This window comes from Delphinapterus leucas, chromosome 2 (genome assembly GCF_059928025.1).
Source record: "Delphinapterus leucas isolate spDelLeu-1000000601 "Yukka" chromosome 2, BTC_Dleu_Yukka2, whole genome shotgun sequence".
NCBI classification, from domain to species: Eukaryota; Metazoa; Chordata; class Mammalia; order Artiodactyla; family Monodontidae; genus Delphinapterus; species Delphinapterus leucas.
Genome location: NC_143130.1, coordinates 12,524,003 through 12,546,557, shown reverse-complemented (window position 1 = coordinate 12,546,557; position 22,555 = coordinate 12,524,003). Strand labels below are relative to the sequence as shown.

The window sequence follows — 22,555 nt, the reverse complement described above, 5'->3', positions numbered from 1 at the left end:
GACACCAATCTTATACGGACACCAATAATTACCCACCCTACTCCCCCATGACCTTAGCTTAACTAATTACATCTGCAACGATCCCATTTCCAAATAAGGTCACATTTTGAGGTACTGAGGAGTAGGACTTCAAGATATTTTGGGGGGGTACAATTCAACCCATAGCAAGCAGCAACCTACAGTTTTTATGTCTGAAGGAAGCTGACTATGAGAGGCCAGTTGAAGGATAGAGGGAAGATAAACTGGAAGTGGGGTCTTTTCTGTCTTTAATTCTATTTTAAGTTTACCCTGTTTTGATTTAAAATGTCATGATTTAGTAGTCAGAGTTTGGGGGCTTTTCATGACTTTTTTGCTTTGTTTTCTCTGTCGCTCACCCCAACGACCCTCCCTCCACCACTCACCCAGGATTACAGGCACACCATGCAGTCCAGACTTGTCTGGACTCTAATGACCCCTTGCTCTTGTAAATGTCTTAAATTAAGGTTATGTGTCAGAACTAAACCTGATGTAAATTTGCACGCACAGGTCCTGCCAACAGCACTGCATGCAGATTAGCATTTTATAAACCATCCATCTGAATGACAATAATAAGGAATTGATACCGTCATTTCATTTTATCGACTACTATTTGAAACAGGGTATAGCGTGTGAAAAGAATTTCATTATGCATAGATTTTATTGTGATGCTGTTTGTAGTAAGAGGAATTTGCTGTATAATAAAAAAACAGTAGCTGCTGAGAAGTCATAGATCATGCCTATTTCCTATTATTGACAAGGTCTGTATAGTTAAAATGAATATTTTGGTGTTGTCAATCCAGGGTTTGCTTATGTTTGTTTGTGAGTTATTTTGGAAGCAAATCCAGAATAAAAGATGGGAACATTATAACTCATAATGTTCTTTGTTAGAAAATAGAATCTCTCCATTCTTAAGACTGTATTTTGCTTTAAAAACCACTTATTTGAACATTTATATTTCCTGGCAGGATTTTCAGTGCCAAGCGACACTTCAAGAACTAAATGCAATCCCTCCTGTATTAGATCTCTTGAAGTCAGAATATCCAATTATTCAGTTGTTGGCTCTCAAAACCTTAGATGTTATTACAAATGATAAGGAGTGCTGGGCAATGCTAAGACACAGTCAAGGAGTGGACCACCTTATTAAGATCCTAGAAACTAAGGTACCTGTAACATTCATTCAACTCTCTATGAGGAGATGTATCTCTCCTAAGTGTTGTTATAAAATACAAATTATAGAATATTTTTTAAATGAAATTTTATTATATTTAAGCATGATGCTAAGTAGAATGGACTAATTTGCTTATTGCTACATACTTTACCAGCACAATTAAATCAGACAATTGGTAGAGGGCATTCTAAAATAATTTAATTTTTTAAAATCTTCTGATTTAAGATTTTTAAATTTTTGTTTGTGATCTTATGTTTTCTTGAAACACCTAGAATTAGTCTTTTAACTTTTGTCTGCCCCAGTTTTCCCTAGGGTAATGCAAGAAGAGTCATTTACCACACATGATGGAGGGTAACCTGCTTTACTCAGTCTACTGATTTAAATATTAATTTCACCTAAAAAATGCCTTCACAGAAACATCTAGAATAATGTTTAACTAAATATCTGGATACTGTGGGCTAGCCAAGTTAAAACATAAATATTAACCATCACTAGTCAATCTGGCATCCGTACACAGCTCCTAAATCATTAATCTCCAAATAAAGACAAAAACAAGATCATACTTCCACTTAACATGGTCCAGCTGTCCTGTGTACAACAAAACACACACTGTCCCCTTCCCCACAGGAGGATGCAAAGTCCTTGGATGATGTTTCCTCTTCTCCTTGACATCCCATAATAAGATGTAAAATTAACCATACTTAAATACCATATTGTAAAGGCAGTACATCTCATGTTGCCTGAGGGGATAAGAGAGAGAAGAAAAGGATATTTCATACACACACACACACACGCACATTCCTAACAAAATAAGGAAGCAATACTCATGACAATTATAGTCCTCTTTTCTGTAACTGATCACATGGTTGTAGTTGGTATTTATAACTACCTTCTTCAGATACCCATTCCATATTCTGCTTGCCCTCAGCAAGCACCTCAGGTCATCTTGATTCTTTTTTTTTTTTTTTTTTTTTTTGCGGTACACGGGCCTCTCACTGTTGTGGCCTCTCCCATTGCGGAGCACAGGCTCCGGACGCGCAGGAGCCCGGCATGTGGGATCTTCCCAGACCGGGGCACAAACCCGTGTCCCCTGCATCGGCAGGTGGACTCTCAACCACTGCACCACCAGGGAAGCCCCATCTTGATTCTTTACTCGATGTGGTGACCCAAACCTTCATTCCTGAAGAGCCTGGACCATTAGTAGTGGTACCCAGATTGGGTCATTATAGTTTTCCATCAACCTTAATCACAGGGTACGGTATTACTAAGAAATGCCATAAGGGACCCCCTGTATTCCAGGCATAGTCTTCCTCACCTCTGTTGTGGAGTAGCAGTCCAATTTCCCTTGGATAGGTGGGCTCAATCACCCCAATCAGCACAGTAACTCTCTTCTTTGCCTGTTGATTCAGAACCATGAGGCTCCCAAAGAGGCCAGGTGGCAGTCTTAGCTTTTAGTTCTGTGGACTCATTGTTGTGTCTCCTGGTGGAAGTATCCCTCCCTTTGGATCTAAGATTTCTAGATCAGCAGAGCATAAGGTTACAGGTACAGGAAACAAAATTTTTGCTACTGAATTGCCATGGGTAATAGTGAGTGGTGCCACTCCCATATCCATTCCTTGGTTCCTGGGAGTAACAGCAACATATATTGGATGCTGTTCCAGAGAATATATAGCCCTGCAAGTTATTGCCACTTAGCTAGCGCTGTCACTGTGTCTTGCATAGGCCATTCTATCAAGCCAGCTGCTTCAGGATGGTAGGGAACATGGGAAGGCCAGTGATTTCTGTGACCATCTGCCCACTGCTGCATTTCTTTTGCTGTGAAGTGAGTTTCTTGATCAGAACCACTGCTGTGTAGAATACCATGGCAGTGGAGCATCTTTACTGTGATTTCTACCTTAAATTTCTAACTGTTCAGAAAAGGCTTCAGTTTTCCACTGCTATGGGGATTCTGGAGATTCCTCAGGCAAGAAAGCCACACACTCACAATACCTCCCTCTACCAATTGGAGATTTTAAGGAATATACTTTCTTTCAGCTTCTGTCTGCTTTTTCAAAAAATATTTTCTTTAGATTTTAAACTTGTCGGTGGAAGGCTGTTTGAGCAACATCACTTGGATACCATTACTGGAAGTTTCCAGCAACTATTTTTTATCTGTAAAACATTTTGGAATAGGGGAAATGAGAAGAGATGGGACTAATGGTCAGGGAGAGAGATGTCACATTAATAAACAGAACTGTTTCCTTGGGCCTCTGTCACAACAAAATTAATTACATTATGTTCTGACTGATCTGAGTCCCTCTTGTAATAAAATTTGGAAAGTGTGGATTGCTTTTATTACAATTTTCTAAAGTTGTGTTTGCTTTTATCATTAGGAATTGAGTGACCTTCATATAGAAGCGCTTTCCGTGTTGGCCAATTGCCTTGAAGATATGGATACCATGGTGATGATTCAGCAGACAGGGGGTCTTAAGAAGCTCCTATCATTTGCAGAAAACTCTACAATTCCTGATATTCAAAAGAATGCAGCAAGAGCAATTACTAAAGCCGCTTATGATCGTATGTCTCATTTTGTATAAACTAAGCATACCTATTTCCTCCTGTAGTCTTGATTTCAATTAGTACTAACAAATGCTACAGCATTTGTCTGCTTTTAGATGGTCATTTGAGGATAGTGCTATACTTACTATTTAAGATCAAAATTCATCTCAATGCTAGTAAGTAAAAGTAGAGATTGCTTTGTCCAGGATTTAATAAACTCAATATGATTTAATTATAACCTATTTTTAAACAGTTCATTCCTAAATTAAGTTTTAAGCTTTTATTTCTCCTGATTTTGAAATTTTACAGAATGTATGCACTCTCTGTAATCCCGAAAACATCATTTCAATAAATCCACATTTGGAATGATATCTATACAGTAATTTCGAGTTGCAGCTGGAGTCTAGCTGTTCCATGTTATATAGCTGTGAAAAATAATATGCTCATACTATACACAAAATACAATTTTCATGTCACTGGCAAGCTATGTTGACATAAATCTGTAAAATATGGGAGATTAATTACATCATGAGCACTGAAGATAAAATTATAGTTTCAATTTATGTATATTTGGAGTATTTTATTTAATAAAAGATGTGATTTTATTTTCCCCCTTCCACATCACCCCTCTTATAAATGATGACAGCTTTGACTACTTTAAGTGATTTATATTCTAAACATATATACTCACATCTGTATATATGTCTATATTATGGGAAACATTTCCTTTTCAACCCATACTGGATTTCTTCAAAGTTTTAATGCAGTATGCCAAATTTCACCTCCCAGTACTAAGTCAATAGAGAGGGGCCTCGTGAGTTACATCATACAGGCCAAATCTAAAGACAGCCTGTAAAATTAATTTTGACAAAATTGCTTAAGTCAGAATTCTCCCAAAAGGAACTTAGGCGTTGTCATTACCTGGTCAGTTCTGTTCTCCATCTATCCCAGGCCTTCTTAGTTATTTGAGACCAGATGAGAGGGCAATGGAAAGACATGAGCAATGTCAAACCTAAAACTTTTACGTATCTCAACTTCTCTTTGGGTTTCGGCCCCTCTTGTGATACAAGTTTCGTGAGTTTATTACCCATCATGCGATACAGTAGTGAAAAGAGCACGGGATGGAGAGCTCTTGCACTCTAGTTCTACTACTAATTACGCTACTGGCACTGCAGTGACCTAGGGATGTGTCTGTGAGTAAGCTACAGCCTATCTGGATCTGTTTATGAATCCATTTATTAATGTTTATTAAGCCCCCAGTTTGTATCAACAAACCCAGGGCAGGCAAGTAAGCAGGCAGTCGCGATGCCGTGTTAAACGTGCCTGATGATGGGGGAACAGGATCCCCCAGGAGGTTCCACCTAACGCAGACTTGGGTCAGACAAGCCTTCCTGGAACAGGTGATTTACAGGCTCGGACCTAGAGGAGATGAGGGAAACTGGCTGGGCAAAGAAGGTCCTGGTGGGTCGGGGGGGCTCAGCAGTGCTCTGAGGAGAAGGGACAGTGTGTAGTGGCCAGAGAGGGACAGAGCGTGGTGAGTTCCAGAGCTGAAAGTTTTCAGAATGGCCAGTGAATAGAGTGCAGCAGAAAACTGAGAGTCCAGGCCGGAGAAGTAATGAGGCGCCACATGCTAATGGGCATCACGAGCCAAGTTTAAGGGCTTTGGACTTTATTTTTGTGGCAACAAAGCACTCCTCAAGTGACTTAGAGAGGGGAGGGAACCCTACAGATTTTCACTTTTTAGAGAAAGAGCACTCTTGCTGCAAAGTGGAGAAGAGATTAGACATGCACAGGACCAGTTGCAGGAAGACCAGGAAGGGGACTGCTGCGGTGATCGAGGTGAGAGGAGGGGGGTCCTGAAGCAGAGCCGAGGTGGTCGTGATGGACTCAGAGGCGTCTGCAAGGAGACCCAGCAGCACGGTGCTTGAGGGTCCATATGGGTTTGTTGAATGACTCTGTGGGTTGGGGAAAGAAGAAGGTAATGCCAAGGACAAGGCCTTCTGGCTTGGACAGCCGGACGTAGAATGGTGCCACTCACAGAAATGGGGAACTCAAGAAGAAGGGCAGGTTTTGATTGAAGGGAAGAAGATGAGGTCTGTTCTTTTTTGAAAAATTGTAAAATACACATAGTATAAAATTCACCGACTTCACCATTTCTAAGCGTACAGTTCAGTGGTATTAAATGCATTCATGTTGTTGTGCTACCATCACCACCATCCAGCTGCAGGCCTCTTCGTCTCACAAGCCTAACCTTCTGTACCCATGAATAAATAACTCCCCCCTTCTCCCTCCCTGCAGTCCTTGGAAACCATTCTTTCTGTCTCTGTGAGTTTGACTACAAGTACTTATATAAGTGGAATCATACAATATTTGTCCTTTTGTGATTGGCTTATTTCACTGAACATAATGTCCTCAAGGTTCATTCATGTTGTAGCATGTGTCAGGATGTCCTTCCTTTTCAACTCTGAAAAGTATGCCATTGTATAATTATATCACATTTGTTGATCCTTTCATCTGCTAATAGACACCTGGATTGCTTCCACCTTTTGGGTACAGTGAATAATGCTGCTATGAACACAGATGTACAAATATCTCCTTGGGCCCCCGCTTCCAATTCTTTAGGGTATATATCCAGAATTGGAATTGCTGAATCATACGGTAATTCTACGTTTACTAATTTGAGGAACTGCCATACTGTTTTCCATAGCAGCTACACCATTTTACATTCCCATCAACAGGGCACAAGGGTTCCAATTTCTCCACATTCTTGCCAACACTTGGTATATTCTGTCTTTTTCTCTTTTTTTTAATAGTAGCCATCCTAATGGGTGTGAAGTGGTATCTCTTTGTGTTTTGATTTGCATTTCCTTCATGGTTAGTGATGTTGAGCATCTTTTTCATGTGCTAAATAGCCATTTAAAAAATCTTCTTTGGAGAAATGCCTATTCAAATCCTTTGCCCATTTTTAAACTGGGTTTAAAATTTTTTTGTTATTGAATTGTAGGAGTTTTTATATTTTCTAGATATTAACTCCTTATCCGATATATGACTTGCAAATATTTTCTCCCATTCTGTGGGTTGCCTTTTTAACTCTATTGATTGTGTCTTTTGATGCACAGACATTTTAAACTTTGATGTAGTCCAGTTTATATTTTCTTAACTCCATTCATAAGTAGGTTTTTACAAATGTTGCTCCTTATACTGTTCCATATTCATTTATAACATTCTCTTTTTACTTTCCATCATCATAAAAGTTTTTTGTAGGCTAGGATTAGGGTTAGCATTGTCATTGCATGTCAAAAACACAGTTGAAACAAAACCACATAATATACACTCTTTAAGTTTTGTTTGCTGAGTAAAGTTTTAATATGCACCCCTAAATTAGAATGCCTTTGACCTGGCACCAGGAGGAGGAAGGTGTTAACTACCATGTTGCCATGAGGTTTATGAACTGCATTAACATCTCAGCAGGAGCACAGGTGGCCCACTAGCAACTTCTGAGAATGGGTAAAGAAAAGCATCATTACATACAGATTTATTTTCAGATACAAAACCTCATGCTTTTAAATTTAGTGATACTGAACAAATGTTATTTTTAAAGGACATTATTCTATTAGTAGCATAATTACCTTGCCATCTTTACTTTCTGTGTAATTAACACGTAAATACTTCTCAGTGTAGCAATTCAATGAAGGTACTTGGTTAATATGTTAATTCATCTTTTAAATCCATTATAGCCACGCTGCAGTCAGCACTTTTGAGGTTTGGTGAACACAGCTGGATTTTGAGCACACTCCCAGCAGGGTTGAGAAACTAATTGCCCACAGTATTTAAATTAGTTTTTAAAAATTGTTCCAATAATTGTGTATACACTGTTTATTGTAACCATCACATACTCCAAAGTTAGTCTTTTCAAATTAATTCTTTTGGTCGATTTTCTTGATAGAATCCACTCAGAGTGTTCTGTTTAGTGAAGTTGATTGAGCATCATCTCGGAAGTCTTTTTTTTTTTTTTTGCGGTACGCGGGCCTCTCACTGTTGTGGCCTCTCCCGTTGCGGAGCACAGGCTCCGGACGCGCAAGCTCAGCGGCCATGGCTCACGGGCACAGCAGCTCCGCAGCATGTGGGATCTTCCCGGACCGGGGCACGAACCCGTGTCCCCTGCACCAGCAGGCGCACTCTCAACCACTGCGCCACCAGGGAAGCCCATCTTGGAAGTCTTAATTATAAATCTGAGGATTTTAAGTCAGAGATTCTGGAGAAGTTTGAGATCTTGTTTATTCAGAGAAAACTAATAAGGACTACATATATTTTAAAACATTTTAGGGGCCATATACTTGAGATTTAAGTATTAATCGCAGCTTGTTAATGAAACAGTTATGGCCTGACTGAATTCCAGTTTTAAATGAAACGAGCAGGGATTAAAATGATAGGATTATAGGACATGGTTCATGATTGCTTTAAGACGAATGAACAGAAGTGTTAGTGACTTAGCTTGTGCCAGTGATGGCCAGATTGCTCCGGCATACATCTGTGTATCAGAGGAACAAAGGCCAAAACAGTATTTGCAAAGGTGGTGACATCTGACCGTGATACCGCTTCTGTGAAAAAGGTAATTTTTAAAAATCATTGTTGAAAGAAGACAAAAATCAATAAAAGTGGAAACCTAGTTGCTATAATTTCTGAAGATATCTCTGGGAAAAAAAGTTAATTAAAATATGTACAAGTAGTGAATTATTTCCACATGTTGATGTAATCTAAGGTAGTATCAGCATTTTTTGCAGAGATCTTTATTCTAACAAAATATTCTTCTCTTGTATATCAACATCCTAAGAGCACATATCACACATTCTTCCATTTTAATCATTTACATTGACTTTATAAAGGTTAATTAATGAGAACCAAACCTATGACAAAATTTTCTTAGGAACTGTAAATAAATTAGAAAGGAATTGTTTGTAAGTTGCTTCTTTTCCAACTTGTCTCTGGTTCTGTTATAGCATTAAAACTGAGTTCGGTTTAATATATATTTTTTATAGTACATGCTTTTAATAAATAGTAATTTATTTAGAATTAACTGTAGAACACAAAACAAAAATTGTTTAATGTTCTAATTTAATTCAATGCAGTATTTGCTTTTGTATAGTGATGAGATTGTCATTTATTAAAAAATCAAACTAAATAGAGGAACATCGGGAACAAAAAGAACATTAAAAATACTTTGGTTTTGGTTTTAATTTAGTGTTTTATAGTGGGGTTAATATCATGGTATGTACTCAGAGTCATAACTTTGTTTTCAAACAGAACTGTGCTATGTTTATGTTATTTTATGTTTATGGCAACTTAGCAATTAAGTAATTATTATAGTTTTTGCTATGTCAGCATGTATTGTAACAAGATAAAAGATGATCAAAAATTCCTTAAGACTTGGGATCATATCAATACTTTATTACTCATTTTGACTTTCTCCTCCTCTCTGCTCTGCTCTTGAGCATCCAGCTCACAGGTTTGTGCGTCTTAGGCATTCTTCAAATATAGGGCTTTGTATTTAAAATAAACAGGTTTTTGTATGCAGTGAGAAGACAGCGCATGTGAACACAGCACCATGACAGGCACATGACTGATGTTAAATAAGTTCCTGCTAAGTCTGAAGCTTGCCTCTTTCTTATTACAGAATTTTCTCTGCCATAGTATTGATATCATGAGGGAATATGAAAAAAATGCAATGCCCATAATTCATTTTGCATAATCACTGTGTTCTAAAGGATAAATAGGTATATATTTTAGACTGACTAAAGCTAACAAATAGTTTGAATTCCTATCATATTTTGGATGCGGAAGTCTTTACACTTGCACAGTTTTTGCAGCAAAATTCTGATTTTTTTTTTCTCCCTTTTGGTTTATGAAAGCTGAAAACAGAAAACTTTTTCACGAACAAGAAGTTGAAAAATGCCTTGTAACCCTTTTGGGTTCTGAAAACGATGGAACTAAAATTGCCGCTTCCCAAGCTATTTCGGCAATGTGTGAGAATTCGGGCAGCAAAGAATTTTTCAATAATCAGGGTAAGCAAACTGGAAAAGGCCACTTTGAACATTTTTAGGTTGCCATATTCTAGTTCACATGGATGTCTGTAAAGTCACATTTTACCTTTCTTTTTCTGTAGGGATCCCACAGTTAATTCAGTTACTAAAAAGTGACAATGAAGAGGTAAGGGAAGCTTCGGCCTTTGCCCTGGCGAATCTGACCACTTGTAATCCTGCTAATGCAAAGTAAGTACAAAAAGACTCATTCAACAGGGACTTGTTTGTGGGATATTTAACAGTCCAAGATGTGCTCATCGTAATCTCCTGGCTTTCAAGGCAGTTTACATATTCTTTCAGATGCTTCTATGTTGAGTTATTTATTCCTCAGGAACCCTTATGAAAATAAGAGTCAGCAGATAAGCCTGTTTTCCAAAGACATTACAAAATCTTGAGGGTTTCTGGGCTTGCTGGGAAAATGTGCAGGCCATTCGATGCAGGTAACAGGCTAAATCTTGTAGAAGGTTCCAGAACAGAGAAAACTGGCTAATGTTGGAAATATTAAAGACAGTCTACAAATATTGGTAAATCAAGAAAAAAATTTTAAAGAACCAATTTTAAAAGGACATAAACATTAGATAAATCGAGAAACATTTTAAAAGTCCATTGAAAACAACATATATGGGTATATACTTATGGAGAAGGGTTGAAAAGGAATGTCCTCCGTATTCCAAACACTGTGAAATGTAATTTATATTCATTTAAAATTTTAATTGTCTAGATACTCCATCTACTAATGAGGAAACTGAAGCTCTGCAAGTTTCCCTAATTTTCCTGGGTACACATATTCATTCAACTAGATGAGCTAGAAATTAAAGCCAGATATGTTAGACCCCAAAGCCTTACTATTTCCTCTACAGAAGATACAGTTGCCTTATAAAACAGAATTTTTAGAAGGCAACTTTCATAAATAAAATGATTATTGCCATTTGCGATAACATGGATGGGCCCTGAAGATATACCGAGTGAAGTAAGTCAGATGGAGAAATACAAATATTCTATGATTTCACTCTTATGTGGAATATAAAAAACCAACAAAATAAACGAACAAGCCCAATCAAACAAAAACAAATGTATCGATACAAAGAACAGAGTAGTGATTACCACAGGGGAAGGGGTGGGGTGGTGGGGCGTGGGAGTGGGAAATGGGTAAAGGGGATCAACTGTATGGTAACGGATGGAAACTAAATTTTTGGTGGTGAGCACACCATAGTGTATACAGAAGTAGAAATATAATGTACATATGAACTTACATAATGTTACAGGCCAATGTAACCTCAATAAAAAGTAAATCTAAATAAATAAAGAAGAGTAAAAAAAATTTTATTTACCTTCCCTAAATATGGTATGAGTATTAGTCAGGGTTCTCTAGAGAAACACAACCAATAGGAGATATATATATATGAGATTTATTATAGGGATTGGCTCATGAGCTTATGAAGGCTGAGAAGTCCCACGATCTGCTGTCTGTGACGTGGAGAACAAGGTTGTAAAGGTCAGTCCCAGTGTGAGAACCAGGGGCACTGATGTCCAAGGAAAGGAGAAGATGGCTGTCCCGTCTCAAGCAGAGAGCAAATTTACCCTTCCTCCTCTGTTCTGTACAGTTCCTCAGTGGATTGGATGATGCCCACCCACGTTGATAAGAGGGATCTTTATTCAGTCTGCGGATTCAAATGCTGACCTCTTCCAGAAACACCCTCACAGACACACTCGTAAATAATGTTTCACCATTATTGACTGGGCATCCCTTAGCCCAGTCAAGGTGACACATAAAATTAACCATCTCAGTACATTAGTTTTTAACACTCATTTATTATTGTTTTTGTGGCATTGTGCCTAAAATTACCCCTTTCTTACTTGAAATAAATCCTCCTCCATCCCCATCATATAGTTCATCTGTCTCTTACCCTTTCTTTTTCTATACTCCCACACAAATATTTTATAAGACCTTAATGGAATGACTAAAAATCTAACAATGTCCAATAAAAACGTAGCTGAAATGCATAAGCATCAAAACAAAATTATGTTCCTTTAATAGCTACAATCTTTGACATGATAATTTCCTAAATTCAGGGCCATAATCATCTGTATGAAAGCACACACATTTCTAGAATATTGGGTCATAGTAAGTAGCAATTTGAAAACAACATATTCAGTGATTTTTACAGTGTAGTCATGCCAGTGAAAAAATCTTATGACACAAAAACACTTCTATCTCCAGTGCATTTAGATTTATATATTACCTAACACACTCTAAAAGGCCTCCAGTGTACACAGCCCTCTTGATTTGATGTGAGTTTGCCTGGCTTATGTCGTTTTATATAAAATCATAGAAAATTAGGATGGCAAGTAGTTCTAAAAGAAGCTGCCTTCAGATCTTCTCTCTCAATTACCTATTTATGAGATTTTTGTTTTCTGCCAGTATAGTTCCATTTTGTCAACACAGGGAGGACAATTAGGGCTAAATGTTGCCTGACTTTTCCTCTATGACAATCAACCTTATTTTTGTAATTTAATTTTTTATAAATTTTAATTGCTGTTATTTCTTTAACCTATTATGTACCGTACATTGTGATTTCTTTTTTCCAACTTACGTTTGGTGAGGGAAATGGGACATGAATAAAAGTGTTTTATGGATTTTTTTTGAGGTCTGTATAGCTTTTACTTTGGAATTTTTGAGCTAAAAGATACTGAAAATTAATGGTTTTGAGGAGGAAATGGAGTCAGATTTGACCTGTTTGTGCCAAATGCTGAAAACTGGGGTTGAAAAAGATTTTATAGTCAATCAAAAGGAATGAACACAAACAAGCCCCATTGTCGATCCTTCTAGGGTGGTACTGAAGCCAACCACAGCAGAAGAGACAACAAAGATGACTGGTTATTTGTAGTAAAAAAATGTTTCCTACTCAGATCATTTTTAAAAGATTATCTTAAACTCGGCATTGGTGAGTGTTTCCAGCATCGATTTTTAGAAGCAGTCCATTTCATCAGCTTTCCTAGCAAAGTGCTAGCTGTAGGAGCAAGGCTGAGTCCCTGCCTCTGCTGCTGGGGGGCTGGAGCTGAGGGTTAGAAATAGTTAGAAAGTTGCTTTTCCACCACACCTAAGTAGTAAGAGAAGAAGGCAAAAACCCAGAGCTATTGTCTTCCAGGTGCATTTGGTAGCTGTTTGGATACCTGATAATTGCTAGCCTTTTTCTTTTTCTTTTTTTTTTTTTTTTATTAATGCAGTTAAGCCCTGAGAATTCTAATTTTGTTTGTTAAAATGTAACCCCTTCCCCTATACTTCTATCTCAAGTGCCTAAAATGGATTTCTAATCCTTACACTCAGGGTACCTTCTGGAGCTGGAGACTCATTTCATGAACTGAGTAATAACTGGCATGTTATGACAACATATAATGCTGGTATAATTTCCTTTATGTAACTGAGTTTTGCTTGGAAAGTTGTGGGTAAATCAGAATTTTCTGAAGTAAAGAAAGTAATCAACCAGAGGAAAGAGGAACATACTTTGCTGTGACTCTCTTTGCAAAACTGGCAAATGCTTTTTTAAGTCAAAGTATTTTTATAATCTAAAAACAGAATTTTACAATATACATAAAATAATTTATAATCTAAAATACATGGATTCAGATTTGCACTCTTGCAAGAGAAAACACACCCAAATGTAATAAAATAAGAGAATGATGAGAAATTTGGTAGCAATGATAAATAAATAACCAGGTCATCCATACCCCTTTGTGGAAGATTTTCAACTTGAATTATAAGTATCTCTTTAATTGGTACCAAAAGATCTTGCCTAATTGTTATTTTCTGTGAATGAGGCTTCCTAGATAAAGTCTTCTAGACACTTGAAAATTTACTTCTATAATCAACATAGCTTTTAAAAATTTGTAATGAGTTTGAATCAAAACTTTGGTGGGGTGGGGTATGGTTATCATTTTGAGTAAGTGGCTATCGTACACTCCACAGTGGTGTCGTCAGGGCCCCTTAGGGAAGGTGGGTGCTTGCCTCCTCTCTGAGTATAGCCTCTAGGTGGGGTGCCTTTGGGGTTGGTGCATTTTATTGACTCCTACTGGCGGGCTGGCAGTGTTAACATTCACTGCTGTCTGTAGATCTGATTGGCAGGCACAACCCTGCCGAGGTTCTCTTCAGATCCCTTCCTTTCAGTCAGTGAAAAGCTTGGATACCAGGTAACCAAGCTTTATCAAAGTTTACATAAAAGCAGTAAGGGAGGATCCGAGGCCACTGCTCTAAGGGGTGTTTTGGTCTTCACAGGCCATTTCTTTCTTCCTTTCTTTTTTTTCTGATAGTTCTCATGTGTGTTCTGGATATGTGAAGTCTCCAGGTATTGAGTTATGGATAAGTGAAATTGTAGTTAAAAAAATAATTTAACAAACACAAATCCCTTTACTTACAAACAAGCCAATGTCAGAGAGTAAAATGACGAAGCGTAAAATAGATATATTCTGAGAGTACATTCACCTCCCAGAAGTGTTTTGCTTTAGGCCTTTTGTATGACCATCCTCTCTGCGTGGAATGTTCTACTCCAGGATGCCCACCGCTCAGTCCCTCACCCCCTCAGGTCTGCCCAAATGTGGTGACCACCGTGGTTACAACTGTACCACCCACACACATACTCCATCCTCCTTTCCTACTGCCCTTTTCTCATAACTCTTATCATTTTCTTACATACCATACAGCTCACTCATTATGTTCTCTGACCAGCACCCAACACCTTTGTCTGTTTAATTCACAGACACACACCAGGCATCTAGAATTGTGCCCATCCCATAGCAGGCTTTCGGGGGGAAATACAACCAAAAGGAAAAGGACAGTGAAAAACAGAAGGTCTATCTGACAATGCCCATAACTTGAAACAGAAAGTGATCATCTGTATTGTGGTGTTTGTTTGTTTTCACATAATTTGGATCACAAAGTGGAGAGCAACTTAGCTCTAAGAGTCTTCTAGCCATACTTTTCGTTCTTTATTATCTGCAGAAAAAGGTCACTCAAAGTGGACAAAAGGCAATGAATAAGAATAAAAATAACTATTTGAGGGTATAGGAAAAGAGGACAAGAATAGCCAGATTCACTTATTTAAAGTGACTGGGAGAAAACAAGTAATATTTTTAAGTGAATAAGTAAAAAGTGAGGTTAAAACAACCCCCATAGAAAGAGATAAAAAAGGAAACCAAGAAGCAATAATGAATTTTAAATAAAAATGTAATCCACTTAGTTAATTTGGACACCATTATCTTTTTTGGTTCACTGTTAATCTTTCTGACAGTTCTCAATTTATAATATTTTTTGGAAAGGAGAAAGTTGTTCGCTTTTGAAAGAAGTACTATTTCAGCTAAATTTCATGTTATATTTACTTTGTACTCTTTTATCCAAGTAGTCATATCAAAGTTTTATATTATTTATGCAAGTACTGAGAGAATTTATTCTTGGTTCACATTTTCTGAGGGGCAGAGTCTACATATTATAAGAATATTTTACACTATTAATTTATAACATCACTGCCATCTGTTGGATCTGATCAGAATTAGAGTTTTTAAGTTATTCCAAGAATGAAAAGAGTTCAATGCTTTTCATTTCCCAATATGAACACTAAATTTTGGCTATTGGTAAACAATGAAAAGATTAGAAAATAATACGATTGTTGACTAGGTATTTTTCAAAACATACAATTATTTTAAGAAATAAAACACAGTGAATAAAATTAAATTATAAAAAGTAATAACTACAATTGCTATGTATACACTACTATATAGAAAATAGATAACTAATGAGAACCTACTGTATAGCATAGAGAACTCTACTCAATGCTTTGTGGTGACCTAAATGGGAAGGAAATCCAAAAAAGAGTGGATATATGTATACGTATAACTGATTCACTTTGCTGAACAACAGAAACTAACACAACATTGTAAAGCAACTATACACCAATAAAAATTAATAAAGAAAAAAGAAGTGGTATATATATATATAATGGAATACTACTCAGCCATAAAAAAGAATGAAATTTTGCTATTTGCAGCAACATGGATGGACTTGGAGGGCATTATGCTAAGTGAAATAAGTCAGAGAGAGAAAGACAAATACTGTATGAGATCACTCATATGTGGAATCTAAAAAATACAACAGGCTAGGGAATAAAACAGAAAAGAAGCAGAGTTAAGCAGATTGAGGGAGGAACCAATATGGCGGAGTAGAAGGACGTGCTCTCACTCCCTCTTGTGAGAACACCAGAATCACAACTAGCTGCTGGACAATCATCGAAAGGAAGACACTGGAACTCACCAAAGATACCCCACATCCAAAGACAAAGGAGAAGCCACAACGAGATGGTAGGAGGGGCGCAATCACAGTAAAATCAACTCCCATAATTGCTGGATGGTTAACTCACAAACTGGAGAACACTTATACAACAAAAGTCCACCCACTGGAGTGCAGGTTCTGAGCCCCACGTCAGGCTTCCAGCCTGGGGGTCCAGCAACGGGAGGAGAATTACTAGAGAATCAGAGTTTGAAGCCTAGTAGGATTTGACTGCAGGACTTCGACAGGACCTGGGAAAACAGAGACTCCACTCTTGGAGGGCACACACAAAGTAGTATGCGTATCGGGACCCAGGGGAAGGAGCAGTGACCCCAAAGGAGACTGAACCAGACCTACCTGCTAGTGTTGGAGGGACTCCTGCAGAGGCAGGGGGTGGCTGTGGCTCACTGTGGGGACAACAACACTGGCAGCAGAAGTTCTGGTAAGTACTCCTTGCCATGAGCCCTCCCAGAGTCTGTCATTAGCCCCACCAAAGTGTCCAGGTAGGCTCCAGTGTTGGGTCGCCTCAGGCCAAACAACCAACAGGGAGGGAACCCAGCCCCACCCATCAGGAGACAAGTGGATTATAGTTTTACTGAGCTCTTCCCACCAGAGCAACAGTCAGCTCTACCCACCACCAGTCCCTCCCATCAGGAAACTTACACAAGCCTCTTAGGCAGCCTCATCCACCAGAAGGCAGACAGCAGAAGCACGAAGAACTACAGTTCTGCGGGCTGTGGAAGGAAAACCACATTCACAGAAAGGTAAGACAAACGAAAAGGCAGAGGACTTTGTACCAAACGAAGGAACAAGATAAAACCCCAGAAAAACAACTAAAGTAAGTGGAGATAGGCAACCTTCCAGAAAAAGAATTCAGAATGACAGTGAAGATGATCCAGGACCTCGGAAAAAGAATGGAGGCAAAGATTGAGGAGATGCAAGAAATGTTTAACAAAGACCTAGAAGAATTAGAGAACAAACACCTAGAAGAATTAAAGAACAAACAGAGACGAACAATACAATAACTGAAATGAAAAATACACTAGAAGGAAACAATAGCAGAATAACTGAGGCAGAGGAACGGATAAGTGACCTGGAAGACAGAATGGTGGAATTCACTGCTGTGGAAAAGAATAAAGAAAAAAGAATGAAAAGAAATGAATACAGCCTAAGAGACCTCTGGGACAACATTAAATGCAACAACATTCCCATTGTAGGGGTCCCAGAAGGAGAAGAGAGAGAGAAAGGACCGAAGAAAATATTTGAAGAGATTACAGTCGAAAATTTCCCTAACATGGGAAAGGAAATAGCCACCCAAGTCCAGGAAGCGCAGCGAGTCCCATACAGGATACACCCAAGGAGAAACACACCAAGACACATAGTAAACAAATTGGCAAAAATTAAAGACACCCAAAAATTATTGAAAGCAGCAAGGGAAAAATGACAAATAACATACAAGGAAACTCCCATCAGGTTAACAGCTGATTTCTCAGCAGAAACTCTACAAGCCAGAAGGGAGTGGCATGATATACTTAAAGTGATGAAAGGGAAGAACCTACAACCAAGATTACTCTACCGTCAACAATCTCATTCAGAATCCATAGAGAAATCAAAACCTTTACAGACAAGCAAAAGCTAAGAGAATTCAGCACCACCAAACCATCTCTACAACAAATGCTAAAGGAACTTCTCTGAGTGGGAAACACAAGAGAAGAAAAGGACCTACAAAAACAAACCCAAAACGATTAAGAATATGGTCATAGGAACATACATACCTATAATTACCTTAAACGTGAATGGATTAAATGCTCCAACCAAAAGACACAGGCTTGCTGAATGGATACAAAAACAAGTCCCATATATATGCTGTCTACAAGAGACCCACTTCAGACCTAGAGACACATACAGACTGAAAGTGAGAGGATGGAAAAAGATATTCCATGCAAATGGAAATCAAAAGAAAGCTGGAGTAGCAATACTCATATCAGATAAAATAGACTTGAAAATAAAGAATGTTACAAGAGACAAGGAAGGACACTACATAATGATTAAGGGATCAATCCAAGAAGAAGATATAGCAATTATAAATATATATGCACCCAACACAGGAGCACCTCAATACATAAGGCAACTGCTAACAGCTATAAAAGAGGAAATCAACAGTAACACAATAATAGTGGGGGACTTCAACACCTCACTTACACCAACAGACAGATCATCCAAAATGAAAAAAAATAAGGAAACAGAAGCTTTAAATGACACAATAGACCAGATAGATTTAATTGATATTTATAGGACATTCCATCCAAAAACAGCAGATTACACTTTCTTCTCAAGTGTGCACAGAACATTCTCCAGGATAGATCACATCTTGGGTCACATATCAAGCCTCAGTAAATTTAAGAAAAGTGAAATCATATCAAGCATCTTTTCTGACCGCAACACTATGAGATTAGAAATGAATTACAGGGAAAAAAACATAAAATACACAAACACATGGAGGCTAAACAATACGTTACTAAATAACCAAGAGATCACTGAAGAAATCAAAGATGAAATCAAAAAATACCTAGAGACAAATGACAATGAAAACACGACGATCCAAAACCTATGGGATGCAGCAAAAGCAGTTCTAAGAGGGAAGTTTATAGCTATACAAGCCTACCTCAAGAAACAAGAAAAATCTCAAATAAACAATCTAACCTTACACCTGAAGGACCTAGAGAAAGAAGAACAAACAAAACCCAAAGTTAGCAGAAGGAAAGAAATCATAAAGATCAAAGCAGAAATAAATAAAATAGAAACAAAGAAAACAATAGCAAAGATCAATAAAACTAAAAGCTGGTTCTTTGAGAAGATAAATAAAATTGATAAACCATTAGCCAGACTCATCAAGAAAAAGAGGGAGAGGACTCAAATCAATAAAATTAGGAAAGAAAAAGGAGAAGTTACAACAGACACCGCAGAAATACAAAGCATCCTAAGAGACTACTACAAGCAACTCTATGCCAATAGAATGGACAACCTGGAAAAAATGGACAAAATCTTAGAAAGGTATAACCTTCCAAGACTGAACCAGGAAGAAATAGAAAATATGAACAGACCAATCACAAGTAATGAAATTGAAACTGTGATTAAAAATCTTCCAACAGGGCTTCCCTGGTGGCGCAGTGGTTGAGAGTCCGCCGCCGATGCAGGGGACACTGGTTCGTGCCCCGGTCCAGGAAGATCCCACATGCCGCAGAGCGGCTGGGGGCCCGTGAGCCATGGCTTCTGAGCCTGTGTGTCCAGAGCCTGTGCTCCGCAACGGGAGAGGCCACAACAGTGAGAGGCCCGCATACCGCAAAAAAAAACAAAAAAAAGGAAAAAAAAGAAAAAACCTTCCAACAAACAAAAGTCCAGGACCAGATGGCTTCACAGGTGAATTCTATCAAACTTTTAGAGAAGAATGAACACCCATCCTTCTCAAAGTCTTCCAAAAAATTACAGAGGAAGGAACACTCCCAAACTCATTCTATGAGGCCACCATCACCCTGATACCAAAACCAGACAAAGATACAACAAAAAAAGAAAATTACAGACAAATATCACTGATGAATATAGATGCAAAAATCCTCAACAAAATACTAGCAAACAGAATCCAACGACACATTAAAAGGATCATACACCATGATCAAGTGGGATTTATCCCAGGGATGCAAGGATTCTTCAATTTACGCAAAGCAATCAATGTGATACACCATATTAACAAACTGAAGAATAAAAACCATATGATCATCTCAATAGATGCAGAAAAAGCTTTTGACAAAATTCAACACCCATTTATGATAAAAACTCTCCAGAAAGTGGGCATAGGGGGAACCTACCTCAACATAATAAAGGCCATATATGACAAACCCACCACAAACATTATTCTCAATAGTGAATAAATGAAAGCATTTCCTCTACGATCAGGAACAAGACAAGGATGTCCACTCTCACCGCTATTATTCAACATAGTTTTGGAAGTCCTAGCCATGGCAATCAGAGAAGAAAAAGAAATAAAAGGAATACAAATTGGAAAAGAAGAAGTAAAACTGTCACTGTTTGCAGATGACATGATACTATACATAGAGAATCCTAAAAATGCCACCAGAAAACTACTAGAGTTAATCAATGAACTCGGTAAAGTTGCAGGATATGAAATTAATGCACAGAAATCTCTTGCATTCCTATACACTAATGATGAAAAATCTGAAAGAGAAATTAAGGAAACACTCCCATTTACCATTTCAACAAAAAGAATAAAATACCTAGGAATAAACCTACCTAAGGAGACAAAAGACCTGTATGCAGAAGACCATAAGACACTGATGAAAGAAGTTAAAGATGATACCAACAGATGGAGAGATATACCATGTTCTTGGATTGGAAGAATCAATATTGTGAAAATGACTATACTACCCAAAGCAATCTACAGATTCAATGCAATCCCTATCAAATAACTCATGGCATTTTTTACGGAACTAGAACAAATAATCTTAAAATTTTATGGAGACACAAAAGACCCTGAATAGCAAAAGCAGTCTTGAGGGAAAAAAACGGAGCTGGAGGAATCAGACTTGCTGACTTCAAACTACACTACAAAGCTACAGTAATCAAGACAATATGGTACTGGCATAAAAACAGAAACATAGATCAATGGAACAAGATAGAAAGCCCAGAGATAAACCCACGCACCTATGGTCAACTAATCTATGACAAAGGAGGCAAGGATATACAATGGAGAAAAGACAGTGTCTTCAATATGTGGTGCTGGCAAAACTGGACAGCTACATGTAAAAGAATGAAATTAGAACACTCCCTAACACCATATACAAAAATAAACTCAAAATGGATTCGAGACCTAAATGTAAGACTGGATACTATAAAACTCTTAGAGGAAAACATAGCGAGAACACCCTTTGACATAAATCACAGCAAGATCTTTTTTGATAAACCTCCTAGAGTAATGGAAATAAAAACAAAAATAAACAAATGGGACCTAATGAAACTTCAAAGCTTTTGCACAGCAAAGGAAACCATAAACAAGACGAAAAGACAACCCTCAGAATGGGAGAAAATATTTGCAAACGAATCAATGGAGAAAGGATTAATCTCCAAAATATATTAACAGCTCATGCGGCTCAATATTAAAGAAACAAACAACCCAATCCAAAAATGGGCAGAAGACCTAAATAGACATTTCTCCAAAGAAGACATACAGATGGCCAAGAGGCACATGAAAAGCTGCTCACATCACTAATTATTAGAGGAATGCAAATCAAAACTACAATGAGGTATCACCTCACACCAGTTAAAATGGGCATCATCAGAAAATCTACAAACAACAAATGCTGGAGAGGTTATGGAGAAAAGGGAACCGTCTTGCACTGTTGGTGGGAATGTAAATTGATACAGCCACTATGGAGAACAGTATGGAGGTTCCTTAAAAAACTAAAAATAGAATTACCATATGATCCAGCAATCCCACTACTGGTCATATACCCAGAGAAAACCATAATTCAGAAAGACACATGCACCCCTATGTTCATTGCAGCAGTATTTACAATAGCCAGGTCATGGAAGCAACCTCAATGCCCATTGACAGACAAATGGATAAAGAAGATGTGGCACATATATACAATGGAATATTAGCCATAAAAAGGAACGAAATTGAGTCATTCATTGAGACGTGGATGAATCTAGAGACTGTCATACAGAGTGAAGTAAATCAGAAAGAGAAAAACAAATATCGTATATTAACACATGTATGTGGAACCTAGAAAAATGGTACAGATGAACCGGTTTGCAGGGCAGAAGGTGAGACACAGATGTAGAGAACAAACGTATGGACACCAAGGGGGGAAAGCCGCAGGGGGGTGGGGATGGTGGTGTGCTGAACTGGGCGACTGGGATTGACATGTATCCACTGATGTGTATAAAATTGATGACTAATAAGAACCTGCTGTATAAAAAAATAAATAAAATTAAAAATTTTTTTAAAATACAAAAAATATTAAGAAAAAAAAAGCAGACTCACAGATAAAAAGAACAAACTAGTGGTTACCACTTGTGGGCGTGGGCAATATAGGGGTGGAGAAAAAAGGGTTATCATGGGTTTATATGAAGTCACGTGTGTGAAACTTTGGGAAATTGTAAAGCACTATATAAAATTTTTTAAATCTTTCATTCAATAAATAATTATTTACAATACAATTATTTTAATACCTATAGAGAAGTAAGTCAAAACTGTGATTTTGATATAGAAAGTAATCAGGTCTCTGTTGTCTACACATGGATCATACTAACTAACTCTGATTCTTCATACTTACTTCATGTTCTCTCCATAAAGAACTGGGCGATTTCCTTAAATCTGAGAGACCTTGTTATCTCCTCTTTCTTATTTTTTTACTC

At 37.8% G+C, this 22,555-nt stretch overlaps 1 protein-coding gene across 1 annotated transcript in view; it reads left to right on the top strand.

The window, feature by feature from the left end:
- The window catches only part of ARMC3 (armadillo repeat containing 3), an 86,654-nt gene that overhangs the window by 24,361 nt on the left and 39,738 nt on the right, over window positions 1-22,555 (top strand). Inside the window, exons 6-9 of the mRNA XM_089906218.1 lie at window positions 984-1,178; window positions 3,559-3,742; window positions 9,634-9,786; window positions 9,888-9,993. Of these exons, the coding sequence (XP_089762344.1) occupies window positions 984-1,178; window positions 3,559-3,742; window positions 9,634-9,786; window positions 9,888-9,993 (638 nt within the window). The remainder of the gene's footprint in view (window positions 1-983; window positions 1,179-3,558; window positions 3,743-9,633; window positions 9,787-9,887; window positions 9,994-22,555) is intronic.